Source organism: Herpailurus yagouaroundi, unplaced genomic scaffold (assembly GCF_014898765.1).
Source record: "Herpailurus yagouaroundi ecotype Mexico unplaced genomic scaffold, PumYag 160, whole genome shotgun sequence".
Classification (NCBI taxonomy): Eukaryota; Metazoa; Chordata; class Mammalia; order Carnivora; family Felidae; genus Herpailurus; species Herpailurus yagouaroundi.
In genome coordinates this window covers 22,811,927-22,829,764 of record NW_024412401.1, presented here as the reverse complement: position 1 = coordinate 22,829,764, position 17,838 = coordinate 22,811,927, and the positions used below count along the sequence as shown (strand labels likewise).

At 38.8% G+C, this 17,838-nt stretch overlaps 1 protein-coding gene across 3 annotated transcripts in view; it reads right to left on the bottom strand.

Annotated features, from left to right (window-relative positions):
* Positions 1–926: 926 nt before the first annotated feature.
* Positions 927–17,838, bottom strand: part of DCAF10 (DDB1 and CUL4 associated factor 10) — a 43,813-nt gene continuing 26,901 nt past the window's right edge. Inside the window, exons 4-7 of one of the 3 annotated variants that reach the window (XM_040481728.1) lie at positions 11,938–12,140; positions 9,593–9,703; positions 6,551–6,696; positions 927–5,772 (exon numbers count right to left, since the gene is read on the bottom strand). In XM_040481728.1, the coding sequence (XP_040337662.1) occupies positions 5,404–5,772; positions 6,551–6,696; positions 9,593–9,703; positions 11,938–12,140 (829 nt within the window). In that variant the 3' untranslated portion in view covers positions 927–5,403. Of the gene's footprint in view, positions 5,773–6,480; positions 6,697–9,592; positions 9,704–11,937; positions 12,141–17,838 lie in introns of all 3 variants that reach the window. The other 2 variants (XM_040481730.1, XM_040481729.1) reach the window with 2 other exon arrangements.

Here is a 17,838-nt window from a genome sequence, read left to right as displayed (position 1 = left end):
GTTTTCCAAATCAGTGAGAAATGCTTAGTTTTCCTGACCCCGGGTCAGGAAAAGTCTTACTCTGATGAATAAGGTCTGTTCATCATCACAATAAGCGATAGATTTCTCTATTTGCACGTCACATTCTGGCTTCATGAGAATTTGAGGCCACGTATGGCTAAGGTTCATTTGATTCATACAACAAATAAATTATTGAACAACTACTCTGTCAGATCCTGTATTGGGTACTGGGGATACAAGAAAAGTAAGACAGTCCCTGCCCTCAAGGAGCTTACAGTCTAGTGTAAGAACTTAACAGTACCTCAGTGAGAAACTTTCTGGTGTCTAGGTTATTATCTGGAATATTTCCAACTTTCCTAAAAATATGAATCTAAAGTTAACAGCACATTTTGGAAATGAAAGACGAAGTGAAATTTAGAAGAAAATTCAAATATTCAACCATTAATGTAAAAACCATGAAATTAAAATGAGGAAGAAACTTAGGAAAGGTGAAAATTCTATTTTAAATACTATGAACAAGATTTAAATTTTAAAATTATTTTATTGTCTCTGGGTGACATTTTCATTTATAGTGACATTCATATACACATACATATACGAGGTGTGCATATGTGAGATGTGTTCCTTGGAGCCTTAGATAAATCCCGTATTTCCACTATTAATTCATTTACAACTAAAGCAGCATACAGGTAAATTTGAAACGTTCCTTTTGATAATTTCTGTTATTTGGGAGAAATCCTTGGGAATCATCCTAAAGATGTATAAATTTTGGTATGATCTTACTCTGCAATGAGACTAAAACTATCACAATGTGTGATAATTTAAACATGTATTTTTAATGGTTATTGACAAAGTTTAATGGCATCAAAAATACTCAAGTCTATGTGGATTTTATTTTCATTGTTCCCCCACCCCGGATTCTTTTCTTCCTTAAAAGCACAAAGGATCCTGTGCAAATACAGAGCCTTTGTTGTTAATTGGCTATACTTTGGTACGTTGCTTAATCTATTATTCCTTAATCTAGCAGCATCCTTAGTTTATAGTATTTTACTTAGCGGCAACTGAGAAAATAGCCTAGGCTTTAACTGGGAACTTCTGTAATCCAGGTTATTGTGAATCTGTCAGAAAGCTGGTAAGCAACCAAAAGAGCTGTCTCAAAGACTGCACAACCAGGGCTTATGCAGCTCTTTAGACACCAAGCAAGCTTGGTCATCTCGTGTCCCAGCTCATAACAGATGAACACAGCACATCAGATAGAGCCTGTTAGAGGCGGGCATATGGATACTGTGGTAGGAGACAGAACAAACTACTTAGCAGATAGAAAACATTTTTAATGAAAAAAACACCAGCAACCGGAGGCAAATGATTATATATACCTCGGGGCTGAGGGAATCACCTTATAATAATTGATACTAACTCATAATTTTATAGCCCTTTACATTTTATGAAGTATTTTACATACATCAGAGCTAATTGGATATCTGTAATAACACATGAATATAACTTTTACTTTTCATCATGAAAAAGTGAATTATGCTGAGCATGCTGTTGAAGAAGGCAGGAAGGTATACTAACATTATTTGAAAGACTTACATCAAAAATAATTATAGGTTTAAAATTTTGGCACTTAAGAGATATGCATTAGTTATCCAAAAATTCATATACTGTATATGCTTTCTTTTATGACCAACACAGGCTATTACTGAGTGAATTTTCATAACTCTCCATGGCTGCTGGTCATTAAATGGGGATGATTGTCATCAGTGTTATCAGACTAACACTTATTCTCCTGCTAAACACAAGCTTTAACAGATACTTACGGATGCCAATACCATATAGTCTGACTAATGGCAGAAACATAGGCTTCTAAAAGGTTCTCAGGGTGTTTTTCCTATATTGCACTTTCTAGAAAACAAAACTTTAACCATGATATAATGTGATCTTGGTTCTAGACACAGGCGTGGGGAACCTTTTCCTTGCTTGTCTTCCTAAAATTTTTGGTATAGCCTCATCTCGGATGTAACAAGGAAAAAGAAAATACACATGTTCTTTGGGCTTCTGTGAAAAAAGATCATGTTTTCAAAAGATTAAGATAGGGGTCTCGTCTGCTTTAGCCACTTCATTTTCATAATTAAAGATAAGAAACTACTAAATATTTGATGTTCCCAAACTTATTCAACAACACTGCCATTAACATACTGTTGTGTAGAAAACTTTTTCAAGATTTTTTTTTTTAAGTGCAATCAAACCCCACCAAGGTGGGGCTCAAACTCATGACCCTAAGATCACAAATCGCATGCTCCACCAACTGAGCCAGTCAGGTGCCCCTGTAGAAAGCTTTTTAAAACAAGTATAATTTATACTGTTTACCAACAATTATACCACATTACCAATTATAATACACTCACCAATTATCATGAATAAAAATGACTAAATTTAGAGTGAAAAACACCAGATTGGATTTTATACTCTGAAGTGAAATGAGATCTTGCAATTGTAAGCCGCAGTTTCCTCCAAGAGTCTAGCATTCCTGATGCCCTGTAATTCCCAGATTAATATCCCCCTCATGACTTGTTGATCACAACTGTTCCTCAAAGAGGACAAAGATTGTTTTGTTGCGTTTGCTGGCTAATTTTTAGTTCTCATCCGTGGCTCTATTTTTATACAAGGCTGTTTACATTTTCCTTTACTTCACAGCTACTTAACGTGCTTGCAGTTTTCCAGTTAGGAATGGACTGTATGTATGTACGCCCTGCGTTTTATGGTATTAATTCTAATGGAAATTTCCAGTCTTGCAAATGTTCTCTTACATGGTGCAGAAGGTAAGCCAGCTCTGTAGTTTACCAGCCAGCTCAGGCTAGTTGCCCATCCTTTACAAACAAAAGGGCAAAATGGCAGAATAGTAAGCAGGCTTTGGATTAAAACAGACCTGGGTCTGAATCCTAGCATTGCCACCCGATGCCAGCTCTGTGACTTAAGGGAAATCACTTAACCTTTCTGACCCTCCATTTCCTCCCAAGTCAATTGGTGATCATGTCACCCACCTTGCAAGGTATTTGGGGGGGGGGGGGGGGGGGTTGGTAGTAGAGTGTGGGCATTATTTGACACAACAGAAACTCTCTAATGGTTGAAGAATCCTGGACTGAAATTCAGAGCTGGGTGACATGTGAGTCCATGACATGCAACTCTCTCCAAAAGAGATGCAATTTATGGAACCTTTTTAAAAAATTAATGTAATTGTACTTAGTAGCTGATTCTTAATGTTAACATTGGGTGCTTTTGCCTCCAAAATTTTATTTTCCTTTAAATATGTAGGTGTGTTTTTTTTTCTTTAAAGTTTATGGCAAACCTATGTTTTTATTGTACTTTGCGGTACTTTTCTTGCTGGCTAAAAAATTCCAATTAGTTTAACATCCATGGTGAAATGATGTAATTTTACAATCTGTCCTAGAGACAACATTGTTCCAAGTGAGATGTAAGCTCCGTCCACTTGTGTACATGGCTGTCTGGTGGGTCCTACAAAGAAATGTCAGTTTTATTCATGTATTTGGGTTGTTTTGACATTTCTGTAAGATTTAAGATACTTTTCTTCTTACGGCTGGAATTCTCAGCATCTACTTCCACACCTTTTTCAATCTATTGACCAGTTTAAGGGTAGTCACAGAAATACAACTTAAAGACAAAGTGTTCATAAATCATTGACTTAACAGCCAGCAGAATACAGTAGAAATTGCCCTGAGCAAGGAGTTAGGAGACTTGAATTCAAGTTCTGGCTCTGCCACTGATTTTATCAGATGACTTTAGGCAAGTCACTTAACTTTTCTCATTCATCCAATGAGATCAAATAATGAGACTGACTGCATTTTCTACCTCTAAAATTGGTTTCATCTACCTACAATTTTAATCAAAACACCTTTTGGGAGTCAAGCACCTGAGAGGTACAGAAATACTAATGTTTAAGGTAGTGCTTTGCAAACTCTGGCCCAGGGACCACCTAAAGATTACTTGAGGTGCCTGTTAAAAATATAGATTCCTGTCCTCTCCCTGGCTCAATCAGAACCTCCTACGATAAGGGCCAGGTTTCTATGTTCTGCACAAGCTCCTCAGTGATTGTAATGCACCCTGATGTTTGAGAACCACTGGCCTAAGAGAATGTGATCTGAGAGGGAAAGAGCTAGCATGTGGCTTCAATTGATCCGGCCTCTGGCAGATCCCTTCTAAACAGAATACCACCCAAAGTGGAGACTAGAAGAAAGCTGCTTACTTCAGCAGAGCAGTCAGCCCTGTGACTGTCCCCTGCTTGATCCTTTTTACTTGCTGCGTTCCATAACCAAACACAGGAGGTCTTCGTGTTGGCTCTTTGCTTTGACATCCAAGTAACTGACTACTGTAGTTAGGACAAGGCTTGAGAGGACTGCAGCTCCCCACTCCCCGATGCTAAGGGGGCTGAGCTTGTGCCACCGCGTTCAAGGAATAAAGAGTAAAACACAACCTCTTTACTCTCAATCCCCCCCACCCCGATACTATAACTTGTCACCCTGAGTGAGTCCAATTGTCTGGCAGAGAAAACAGAAACTCTGAGCCACACTGTTCTCATCGCTCTGTGACCAGGTAGTATACTAACCTAATGAATCCTCTTTTATGTAGCAGAAATGACCAAAGCCCATTCCTTCTCTTTTCCTTTCTAAATGTTTTTGACAGGAACAAAGTACCAAGTAAGGACACATGCTAGAGATTTTTAAATTCGTACAAGTAAATTACAAAGAGAGGTGGTAATTATTTTTTCCAGAATTTCACAACAAAATTCCCCTACGGTGAAAAAATATGTATAATTTTAACAGGAAACTTAAAAGACAGTTTGTTGTAAGACTAACAGTTATGAGAATAATGCCATTATCTGTGCTCATTATAGAGAAACATAACAGCAACTTTAAAAGGCCAAAGTATACTCAGTGAAGATGGAATTTCTTTTTCAATGACCAGGATGCTGACATCAAACTTCTGGGTTTTATTCAACACTAGTGCCACGGGTTTCTCCTAACCCAGCCCAAACTCCTGCCAGACGTCCACGAAACTCACACCAAAATCCAAAAAAAAACAAGGAAAGAAGAGAAACCTGACAAGAGCTACCATGCAAAAGAAGCAGAACGGAAGTTCAGGCGGCACAGGTGAGCAGGAGCAGAGGAATGCGGCAAAAGATGCTGCTGCAGGGAGTCTACCTTGGCGAGGACCCTGCGATGCTGGACGACCAAGTACTCAGGTCACAGGTGTGTTCATGGACCCATAAGAACTGGGATCTTGACCCAAACTTTCAAGATCTTCTAAAAAGAAAATACTTCACCTGAATTGAAGTAATTCATAAGTCAAACACCAGAAGAGTTCCTTATTTGATGTAAGTTGTGCCTAAAACTTTGGCTGATACAAAGAAACCCGTCCACTAAGGCACCCTGAGGCAATCTGACAATGTGTTGGAGAGAACTTTGTCGTCAGTACCACATCATTATGAGAGTACAGAGAACGGATCACCCGCAGGGGACTGGCTTCTTTGGGCAAACAGTCAATAAGTTCACTGCACTGTTTGTCAAATCCCAACAAGCGAATCCCGTAGCCGTGTGGGGAAGAAATCATCCGCCCATCAGGGCTGAAGCAAAGTTCTTTGATATAACCCCTGCCTACGTTGGCTTCTTCAATGTAATGAGTTAGTCGTAGAGAACAGCGAGGGGAGACAGGTCGCACGGGAGCTCCTTCTTGGAATTCATAGACACAAGTCCACTGGGGGAGAGAAGAGAAACAAACCAAAGTTACAGAGCCCCAAATAATGCTAGATATTTCTTTTTGTAAAAAGCTCAAAAGACTGCTGAATTCACAAAATCTTTGCAAGAAATCATTCAGATGAGTGTACTGCTCTCCCAGTTAAAAAATGTGCAGGCCCCATTCCTTCTTATCGTCATAAGCGAAGTCATATGGCATGTTAAAGCCTGTTATTCCCTCAGGCTGCTGGGACTTCTGTGGTAATAATTCCCTTTTGTGAGAGTAACAATCTCTTGATATTTAAAAAATTACACAGTTTAGACACCTAAGCCCTAAAATATAAAATACATCTCGTCCTACACACTTCAAAGGCTCTTATCCTTTCATTCAGTTGTGACTTCCTCAAAAGACTCCTGCCTTCCAGAGAGTCATGAGGTCCTAGAAGGTCTTTTCCCTTAGTCATCGGTTTAGTCCTTTCCCAGTTTCCCCTGGTTTTTAAAAAGAGCAAATTATAATACTCAATTGACTTAGCAAAACCTTATATTTAGCTAGCTTGGCTACCTTAGTAGTCTCCTTCTAAGGTTTCCTATGTAAGAGGATCTGTGACGAGATGAAGGGGGCAAGGATTCAGAAGCTGGGCACAATCTGAGCTGATACTGCTTTAAAGTATTTCCCAGTCTGCCACAGACACTGGAGAGGAGGAGGGAGGGGTTCAAGGTACAAACACACCATGAGCACACACGGCTGTGACTGTTCGCTCAGGCAACCCCACTGGAAGGTGGCGTGCTGCCGCTCCTACCTCCTGGTCGTCAGTGTTGCTTGAGCACCGAAGGAGTGTGGCCCAGCCTTTCGGGTGCAGCTGTAAGGATGTGATGCAGTTTCCGCGGTCTCTCTCACCAGGAACTTCTGGGGTTAAGACTTCAAGACTATTTCGTGGTGAAACTCCTGATAAGAAAGTTAGGATGTGAGATTTGTATTATCAAAGGACTGAGGCAGCCCATCAAAGCTTTGATTTCTGGCTGCCACCCCTGCCCCGGCCTTCATTCCTTTGTCAGTCCCTTGTGCTACCACATGTAAAAGAAAACAAAAACAAAAACAAAACTATGGTGCCCCTCAGTGTATGGGGAAAAGGTACGAGTAGAACTAAAGAATCCAAGTTCCCGCAGCAGGAATCAGTGACCTAAGACTAAGGCCTTAAAGCTGACTAGAGGTCCTTTTGATTAGAATCTACATCTCAGAAAACTCTTTAAGAATCAAAGTTATGTCGGGGCGCCTGGGTGGCTCAGTCGGTTGAGCATCCGACTTCGGCTCAGGCCGTGATCTCACGGTTTCTGAGTTCAAGCCCTGCGTCGGGCCCTGTGCTGACAGCTCAGAGCCTGGAGCCTGCTTCGGATTCTGTGTCTCCCTCTCTCTGCCCTTCCCCCACTCACACTCTGTCTCTCTCAAAGGTGAATAAACGTTAAAAGAGATAAAAAAAAAAAAAAAAAAGAAATGTCATATGAAAGGAATCTGGAAAAGTAAAAGGTAATTCTCATCCTCAAAGGAAGTGCTCTCTAGTCCAGAGAAGGAAATAATTGGAAGCTATGAAGGCTGCCTTTAATATAAATAAAGGCTATTATGTGTGCAAGGAGCAGGACTTCCGGTCCCCCAGGACAATACTCTAAACGACAAACAGACCTATAATTTTAGAGGTGAGGAAGAATGTTTCACATACAAGGGGCAGGGAGACCTCGCAGTCATACATATGCCCCGCACTCTGTTACCGCCCCTCACGTCCCTCTGCCCAGCACCCAGTAAAAGTGACTGGTGCAGTCAGTCATTACTAACGGGAGTTCTGTCCTCTCCCTCAGGTATGTGGAGAACCACTTTCGTACACATTATAAAGAAAGCAGTTTAGAAATTTAATATCAAGAGAAATATTTCCACACTTCTCTACCTGTGGAAGGAGTTGCTCCGAGGATTATGAGCTCCCTCTGTCAGACCCTTTGTAAATTGCTTTTCAAATGCGTTATCTTCTTTAAAAGATTCCCTTTAGATTACTACAGCATTGATGGAAACCTGTGAAGCTCTAAATTACATTGTTACAACCAAACTATACCCAAATAATGATTTCACATGTGACTGAACTTTAATAACAATTTTAGAGAAAAACAGCTATTCAAGAATCAATTTTGAAAATCTAACAAATGCAGAAAAGAAACCCATCTACATAGGTAAGTAGTGGTTTTTGAGCTGTGCTCTTTGGAGGTTCCTCCAGAGCTGGCAAAAGGAGGGAACCGCATGGGGAGGGGGTAGGGAAGACTGGTCAAGGACCTCCTTAATTCCACCAGAGTGTCTGCACTTTATGCCACAATCTACAGCAGATTTCACGTCAAAAATAGAGTTCTAGAGGTGCCTGGCTGGCTCGGTTGGTTACCATCTGACTCTTGATCTCGGGCTCCTGAGTTCAAGCCCAACGCTGGGTACAGAGATCACTTTAAAAAAAAAAAGAAAAGTTCTAATCCTGAAATGAGTTTGAGAGCCTCCGTTCCATATAGCTACCGTGTCTTGCCAAAGTATGGTGCTAACGTATCCTGACGCCCTGAAGACGCAGGATTGCCAACATTCAGAGCACCCTTATGTATGAGCCCCACCTTCTTCTCTGTGCTGTGTCTAGGCTCTCTGTACACCGTCTCTTCTCTGGTTGCCAACTTTATATCATGAAACTGCTGTGTGGTTTGGTTTTTGGGGTTACCACTTCAACAACCAACCATGTTAACTATTCTTGAGTTTCTTTTTCTCATGGATGGTTCAATCAATAAAGATTTTTCTCAATGATTATTAAGAGCCTCAGCTTGTTTTCCATAGCCACAGTAGAAGAACAGGTAGAACTGATACAGTAAGTTTCAAATCAAAAGAAAAATATTTCACATCTGGGCATAAATCTCTAAATTTAACAGGAATTTTTAACCTTAAACATCACAGTCTTGAATACGTGGAGAAAAGTAGATAGGCTCTAGGTTTAGGAAGGGCTCTCAAACCATTCTACAGACAAGTAGTCATGCAAAATAATCAAGTATGCAATTATCAAGCATTACCAGGGAGGCTGCCCAGGGAAAACACAAAATAGAGGTCTAATGGATAGTCCCTCCCCTGAAGGTCTAGAAAGAAGCCATGCTCTTCTCCAAAAGGTGACCCAAAATTACAAAAACAAACCCCCCACCTCACATTTGGCCATCGGTCCACAAGGAGGAGGACAAACAAAAAGTGCTGTAACAGCTTAGATGTGAACTGGGATGGAGAGGTAGGTGAAGTCTGCATAGGTAGTAGAAAGCACTTCCCACAGGGGGTGGAAAGAATAGGCTATACAGCTAGTTCTGCCAGAGCGGTGGGAGAAAACTGGCAAAAGCAGAGTGGGGACAGATTGTACCCCACAATCCCTCTAAGGCTATCAGGTGCTGCTCGGATAAAGAAATGGCAGAGCAAAAAGGCTACTGGGCTGGAACCAAGCAGTTTTCACAAGCACCTGACAAGTCACTACTTCATATTTATACAGGACCATAACATGCATAATCTCATTTAATTGCCATAAAAACTTTGATTGCAATCTACAGGTCCTACCTACTTTTTCTCCAATTTAGACCAAACTAAGTCCAGTAAATAAAACCAAAGCTCAAATTCCAACAAAGATTTAAGCCCAAGATACTCAACCCTAGAGACTCTGGTTAGACTTTTGAAAATGACTGAGGGACAGAGAATAACCTCTTCTTTATTGGCTTTTGTTTGTATGGATTAAAACTAAACTAAAGAAAGCTATTTGGTAGAATCTGTTGTAAATTATAAAATCCAACTGTTAACCTACCTTCTCTTTGTGAGGCTCGTGACATGTATTTCTCAGAAGATGAATTAGAATCACTATGATGACAAGGTGAACCAGAAACTCTAGGACCAGATGAACCTGAAGTGGTCAGATCTTGAAAATACAAAAAGCTGACAATAAACTTAGCAAAACTTAATGTCTCTTAACTTTTTAATCATTTAGTTGAAGCATACTGTTAAAGTCCATCTGAAACCTGGCAAGTACATGCCCACTTACAGCTGGCCTATAAGACTGAGGTAGGGAGGGCAGCTCTTTGAAGTGTTCTAAGGCCTGGCCCCTTTCTAAAATCTCTTCTACCGGGGCAGCTGGAGGGCTCAAGTCAGTCGAGCATCCAACTCTTGATTTCAGCTCAGGTCATATTTCACGAACTGTGAGCATGGAACCTGCTTGGGATTCTCTCCCTTGTTCTGACCCTCCCCTGCTCATGCATGCTTTCTCTCTCAAAATAAATAAACATTAAAAAATAAAATCTCAGGGGCACCTGGGTGGCTCAGTTGGTTAAGTGTCCGACTTTGGCTCAGGTCATGATCTCACGGCATGAGTTCGATCCCTGCATCAGGTTCTGTGCTGACAGCTTGGAGCCTGGAGCCTGCTTCGGATCCTCTGTCCCTCTCTCTCTGCCCCTACCCTGCTCGCTCGCTCTCAAAAATGAAAACATTAGAAAATAATAAAAAATAAAATCTCTTCTACCAATGACTTAAGTGGAATAAAAATGACACACCAAACAAACATAGGAGCATCTTTGGGTTGCCCATCATTTCTGTAGTAAAATAGAACAAGAAAATTCAATAAACACGAGAATGGAGGAGTTCAACCTGTTTATTTAATCTTAGAGTCCAAACACCAAGTCCATTACTGAGAACATTAAATGATCCTTCTTAAGCATGCCAAAAAAATTCGAAAATCATTCTGGAAATTATGTGAATACTATCTTTGAAATGCAATACAAACTCTATACTGAAACCTGTAGAAAAATCATCAGATGGTTGGGTCTGATGTATTCCTCCAAATAGCAATCTATTTCATCACACTCTTCTAGTGGCCCCACACTTTCATGAAGACTTCTTAATCTAATTCCCTTTGAGGTTATTATCAGAATTAACCTTAGAAGACAAAACATTCTTGGTTTTTGAATTAAAAAAAATACCAACTAGACCTTCTAAAATCACTACTTCTCACTAAGCTGATTACTAATGTTTAACCTAAAAATAAATTTCTGAATGTAAAAGGACTCTACTCACATATTTAGGAAATGCCTTGCATTGCAAATACGTTGGTAAAACTTAAATTTCTACTTTTAGCAGTAAATTGGGCAAATGCAGTATAATGAGGCCTGCATTATCCCAAAGGAATCTTCAAAGGTGGCCCTATATAGACAAGAGAAAGAGTCCAACCATCTGAAGCCAATTTTAAATAGCAATTTATAAATAAACATTATGTGTTCCAAATGCTTACGTCTGGGTAAACACAAAATTATGTTCCTGGAACAGCCCTCTTCTTCCCAAAGGTGATGAAATATAGTGTCTATCATATAAAATGTAGATGAATTATGGTGCATAAGTTTTTCTGAGCCCCAATTTCACTGAAGTCTAATGGAATCAGCAACAGGAAAAATAGGGCTTTAGCAAGAGGGTATTTAGGGGCTGTGAAATAGGATGGCACCAGCTACCTGGGTATGGACATCTTATAGTCTAGGATATACTAGAGACTTAAAATTCTATATTGAATATATCTTTTTCTTAAGGTTTATTTATTTTTGAGAAAGACAGAGTGCAAGCATGGGAGAAGTAGAGAGAGAAGGAGACTCAGGATCCGAAGCAAGCTCCAGGCTCTGAGCTGTCAGCACAGAGCCTGATACAGGGCTGGAACCCATGAACCGCGAGACCATGACCTGAGCCAAAGTCAGATGCTTACCCAACTGAGCCACCCAGGTGCCCCATATATTGAATATATCTTAAAAGCTCTGCTGGGTTCCAGAAGGACTTAAAAAGATTGATACTACCTTGGGCTACCACTGATTTTTGAGGTAGTGATGATCTAGATAATTGATGAAAGATTTCTGGATAGCATAGCTAAAAGGAAGTATTTTTAGAGTTAGCAGTTCTTTGCCCTAGATCATTTGTGATACAGAAGCATTGATTTATGCTATGTCAGAGATTTATATAGGTCATACTTCCTTGGGAAAAAAGCTCTCACTGGGCTTTCCAAAAAATATCTTCTAATTTTCTTCCCTTTCTCCTGCTATCATTCTCAGAATGGAAACATATGCCATCCCTTTGTGTGAGATTCTTTGGAAAACTTTCTTTGATCAAAAAAGAAAAGCTTACCTGAACTTGATGTAGTTCTTCTTGCTCTCAAAATAGGATAGCTGCCTACTTCTAAAGACTTGGTTAAGTCAAGATCATGCAAAATCAAGAGATATCCAGAGGACGTTGAGATCAACATTTTCGAACAATCTGGTGTTAATCTCATTCTCATGAGAAAACGTGTGTGAAAGAATTTCTTATGTGGACACCCATCTTCTGTACACCTACAGAAGAAATCAAACCAACAAAACCTAGAATTATCATAAATATAAGGATTTGGTTGATAGTCATAATTCTGAACGTCCAACTAGAATTTACAGTCAATTTGTACTTAGCTTTACGGACATTAACAATTAACAAATTTGGTTGTTTTGCTCATCATTCCTTCTTTCATCTCCAACTTTCCATTTTATTCTTTCTTTCTGAAGTGCGTGTGTGTGTGTGTATATATATATATATATATTTTTTTTTTTTTTTAATTTTAATTTTTTCTGAGAGAGTGAGTGAGCAGAGAAGGGGAGGGGGGAGGGGGAGAGAGAGAATCTTAAGCAGGTTCCACACCCAGCATGGAGCCTGATGTGGGAGTCGAGCTCACGACTGTGAGATCATGACCTAAGCTGAAATCAAGAGTTGGACACTTAACTGAGCCAACCCAGGCAACCCCTGAAGTATATATTTTTAGGTAAGACTTTGTTGAGGTAAACTCTCACTTTATGTTGTTCTGAAAATCTGTATTTCCCTCTTTATGGAGGGTGGGAAGGAGTGGAAGAGACAGGCAGAGGGAGAGAGAGAATCTCAAGCAGGTTCCATGCTCAGTACAGAGTCTGACACAGGGCTTGATCCCACAACCCTGGGATTGTGACCTGAGCCAAAATCAAGAGCTGGACACTCAACCGAACTGAACCACCCAGGCACCCCTACTCTTCTTTTATGATTAAAGATTTAGCTGAGTACACAACTTCAGTTATGTACTCAGTTATGTACTTCAATTCTTTCTGACTACTGGGGATAATATTCCACTGAATTCTGGCTTCCTAACCCTAACCCTGTTGTTATTTGTAGGTGCTATTAGTCAATTGTTTATTTGGATCATATTTCCCCCTTTGGGCTTACCTTCTCTTTGTCTTTGGAGTACTGCAGCTTCACTCTGATATGTCTAAATTTGGATTTCTACTGTATTGGGATTCATTTGACCTTCTAAATTGTAAGATTAATATCCATTTATTCTGGGAAATTATCCATTATTATTCCAGTATTGCCTCTTACCTATTTTCTCTATTCTTTTGGGGCTCCAAATAGATGTTTGAAACATTCACATTTGACTCTCCTGGTCTCATAACTGCTCTTTCATGTATTCTATCTCATTTCTGTTGCATTCTGGATGATTTTTCAGTATCTATCTTCCAATCTGTTTTTTAAAGTTGTGTCTAATCTGTGACCTGACCCATCCTGGTTTTTAAAAAGTTTTTCAATTACCGGGGCACCTGGGTAGGTTAGTCAGTTGTCTGACTTTAGCTCAGGTCATGATCTCACGGTTCTTGAGTTGAAGCCCCCCTTGGGCTCTCTGCTGTCGGCGCAGGGCCTGCTTTGGATCCTGTCTCCCTTTCTCTCTCTCTGCCCCTCCCCTGCTTGAGCACTTGGCTCTCTCAAAAATAAGCAAACATTAAAAATTTTTTTCTTAATTACTAAAAACTATATGCTTAAAATTTTTTTAAATGTTTGTTGTAATGATTAGGAACACTACTGATTTTTACATTTTGATCTTAACTCTTGCAATCTTGGTTGGTTAACTCTTACTAATTCTGATAATTTGTCAGAATTTCTAAGGTTTTCTATATAGACCAGGGGTCAGAAAACTGGTCTATGGGCCAAGTCTGGATTATTGCTTGTTTTTGTATAGAAAGTTTGTTGGAACACAGCAATACTCATTTATGTATTGTCTATGGCTGCTCAGAAACCACATAGCACACAAAGCCTAAAATATTTATTGCACAATCCTTTACAGAAAGCTTACCAACCCTTCATACAGACAAATATCATCTGTGAATGCTGTTTTTTCAATTGTTCCTTTCCAATCCTTATATATTTATTACACTGCACCAAGTAGGACTCTGCCTACAACCACCCCAAAACAATGGTAAACAATAGCAGTAACAGCAGGCATGTTCTTCTTTAAAGCAAGCTCTACATTCAATGTCAGGCTTGAACTCTTGACCCCAAGATCAAGAGTTGCATGCTATACCGACTAGGCCAGCCAGGTTCCCCTACAGAGAAAACCTCTACAAGTTTCACCATTTAAAAATGTCACGTAGGTTTTAGTGTATACTTTTGAAGAGTTTCCTACTATTTCTAGTTAAGTTTTTAACAGCTTTATTAAGATATAATTTACATGTCATAAAATTCACTCATCTTAAGCTTACAATTAAGTGATTTTTTAGTGGAGTTGTGCAATCATCAAAACAATCCAATTTTAGAACATTTTCTTCATTCTAAAAACCCTACCCTGTCCATTAGCAGTCACTTCCTATTCCTACTCCAAGTTGCAGGGAACCACTAGCCTACTTCTGTCTCTGTAGATCTGCTAATTGTGGACATTTAATGGTAATAGAATGATATAATAAGTGGTCTTTTGGTTTGGCTTTTTTTACTTAGCATAATTTTTTTGAGGTTCATCCATGATGTAGCACATCAGTACTCTGTTCCTTTTCATTACCAAATAGTATTCTACTATATAGATATACTACATTTTGTTTACTCACTTACCAGTTGATAAATATTTGTATTTGTTCCATATGGGGGATATTATGAATAATACTGTTATAAGCATTCATGGACAAATCTTTGTGCGGTGATATGTGTTCGTTTCCCTTGGGTACATACTTAGGAGTGCAATGGCTGGTCAGATGATAACTCTATGTTTAACATTTTAAGAAACTACCAAACTGCTTTATAAAGTGGTTGAACCATTTTACATCCCTACCAGCAATCTACGAGGATCCAGTTTCTCCACGTTCTTACCAATACTTGTTATTGTCTTTTTCAATTAAAGCCATCTTAGTGGATGTGAAATGATTTCTCATTTTGGTTGACTTGCATTTTCCTTACGACTAATGATGCTGAACATCTTTTCACATACTTATTAATCATCTGTATATCTTCCTTGGTGAAATGTCTACGTAGATATTTTGCCGATTTTTAAATTGGGTTATTGTGTACATAGAAGTTACAAGAGTTTTTTATATATTCTGGGCACACATCCTTTATCAGATATATATTCTCTCCCATACTATAGTCTTTCTTTTCACTTTCTTAATGGTGTCATTTGATACACAAAAGTTTTTAATTTTAATGAAGTCCATTTTATCAGTTTGTTAAATCACTCATACTTTGGTTTGCAAGAAGATTTGCTCCCAAGTTTTCTCCTCTGAGATACATGATTGTAGCTCTTATATTCAGGTTGAAATCCATTTTGAATTGCTTTTTTTTTAATGTAAGATAAGGGTCTAAATTCATCTCTTTGCATCTGGATATCCAGTTGCACAGACATCATTTTTTGAAAAGTCTATCCTTTCCTGAACCACTGAATTACCTTGATACCTTTGTTGAAAATCAGCTCATCATAAATGCAATGGTTTATTTCTGGATTCTCAATTCTGTTCCTCATTTATATGCCTGTCCCATGCCAGTAAACACCTTGTCTTGATTACTATGGCTTTGTAGTAAGTTCTGAAATTGAGAAATGTGAGAGTCTTCCAATTTTGTTCTTTTCAAGGTTGTTTTGGCTATTCTGGGTCATTTGTATTTCCATGTAAATTTTAGAATCAGTTTGACAATCTGTCCAAAAAAGGCAGCTGGAATCTTGACAGGGATTGCATTGAATATGATATAGTACATTAATTGATTTTTGGATATTAAACCAACCCTGTTTTCCTGGGATAAATTCTACTCAGTTGTGACATATAATCCTTTATACATGATACTATGTTTGATTTGCTAATATTTTGTTGAGGATTTTTCTATTTTCTTCTTTTTGTTTTTGAGGAATATTGGTCTGTAGTTTATTATTCTCATGATGTTTGTGTGGTTTGGTATCAGAGTAATAATACCAGCCTCATAAAATGAGTTGGGAAGTATTCTCTCCTCCTCTATTTTCTCCAAGTTTGTGAAAGACTGGTATTATTTATTCTATAAATGTTTGGTAAAATTCACCAGTGGAGACTTTTGGGACTGGGCTTTCCATTGTGGAAAGATTTTTAAAGTACCACTTCAATTTTTAGCTTGCTTTAGGTCTGTAGGTCTATAGATTTTCTATTTGTTTTTGAGTCAATTTAAATAATTTGGGACTCTCTAGGTATTTAAGTTGTCTAATTTGTTGCCATAAAGTTGTTCATTGTATCACTTTATAATCCTTTCAATCTCTGTAAGACTGGTAATAATGGGGGCTCTTGGGTGGCTCAGTTGATTAAGCGTCAGACTTTGGCTTAGGTCACAGTCTCACGGCTTGTGAGTTCAAGCCCCCCTTTAGGCTCTGTGCTGACAGCTCAGAGCCTGGAGCCTGCTTCAGATTCTGTGTCTCCTTCTCTCTCTGCCCCTCCCCTGCTCGCTCACTCTTGCTCTCACTCTCTCTCTCTCTCAAAAATAAACATTAAAAAAATTATTTTTTAAAGACTGGTAATAATGTCCCCTCTTTGTTTTTAATTATGAACGAATGTTGAATTTGATTCCTTGATGAAAACAATCATATGGACTTTTGGTTTAACCTGTTAATGTGATAAATTAAAAGAATTTTAATATAACTTCTATTGATAGATTTAAGATTGTAAGTAATCTACACCCAACGTGGGGCTCGAACTCATGACCCCAAGATCAAGAGTCACATGCTCTATTAAGTCAGCCAGGCGCCCTGGATATATCTTTTGATGCCTTGAATAAACCAAACTTGGCCATGATATTTTGATTAATAACTTACAGGATTCAGTTTCCTTTTGTTTAGAATATTTGCATCTACATTCACATTGCAGACTGACCTTTCAATTTTTTTCTTCTAATATTATCTTTGTTGGGTTTAGGTATTAAGGTCACTCTAACTTCATACATGAGGTAAGGAGAATTCCCCCTTTTCCTGGAATTTGAACAACTTAATAAAATTGAAGTGTTCTGTTTCCTATATAATCTGGTAGAAGTCACCTGTAAAACTGACAGGCCTGCTGTTTTATTAAATTTTAATTGATACTTTCTATTTCTTTAATGGCTATAGCAGAGGCAATATTCAGAATATTTAAATAACCAGCAATGCAAAAAACTAGCCAGTGAGAATTGATGTGGTTGGCAGTGTTGGAACTGGGTCTGGGAATTACTTTACTGTAATATCCTAAAACTCCCATCAGCAAAGGGTACCTCTCAGCAGTCTGTAAACCAGGGTCTGACTCTTGGCTTATATTTTACTGTCTTAATGACAGTCATGTGGGCAAGTTACCCAACGTCTCTGACTTTGTGGTTTCCTTAGCTTTAAAATGGGATAGTAATAGTTATCTAACTCATGAGGCTGTTCTCAGAATTAAATGAGATGCTGAACGACCCCCACCCCAAAGGGGGAGAGGTGTTTTAAGGGGGACTTTAGCTACTAGATCATAGAGAGATCTTGAAGGAAGTGTCCCCAAAAGGACCTGGGTAACCAGAAGGTGACAGGATTTGACCACCTGGGGATGATTCAGGATAGTGGCTATTTATCATTTAATACAGAAGAATACTATTTTAACAACTACTTCAGATAAATCAGTACATATTGGTTAAATAATCAGTCCAGGTGATAGGTCTATTTCAGGTTTTCTATTTCTCTTGATCAGTTTTGCTAAGGATTTTGAGTAAACTGTCTACTTCATCAAAGTTTTCAAGTATACTGGCATAAAGGTGAACTTATTA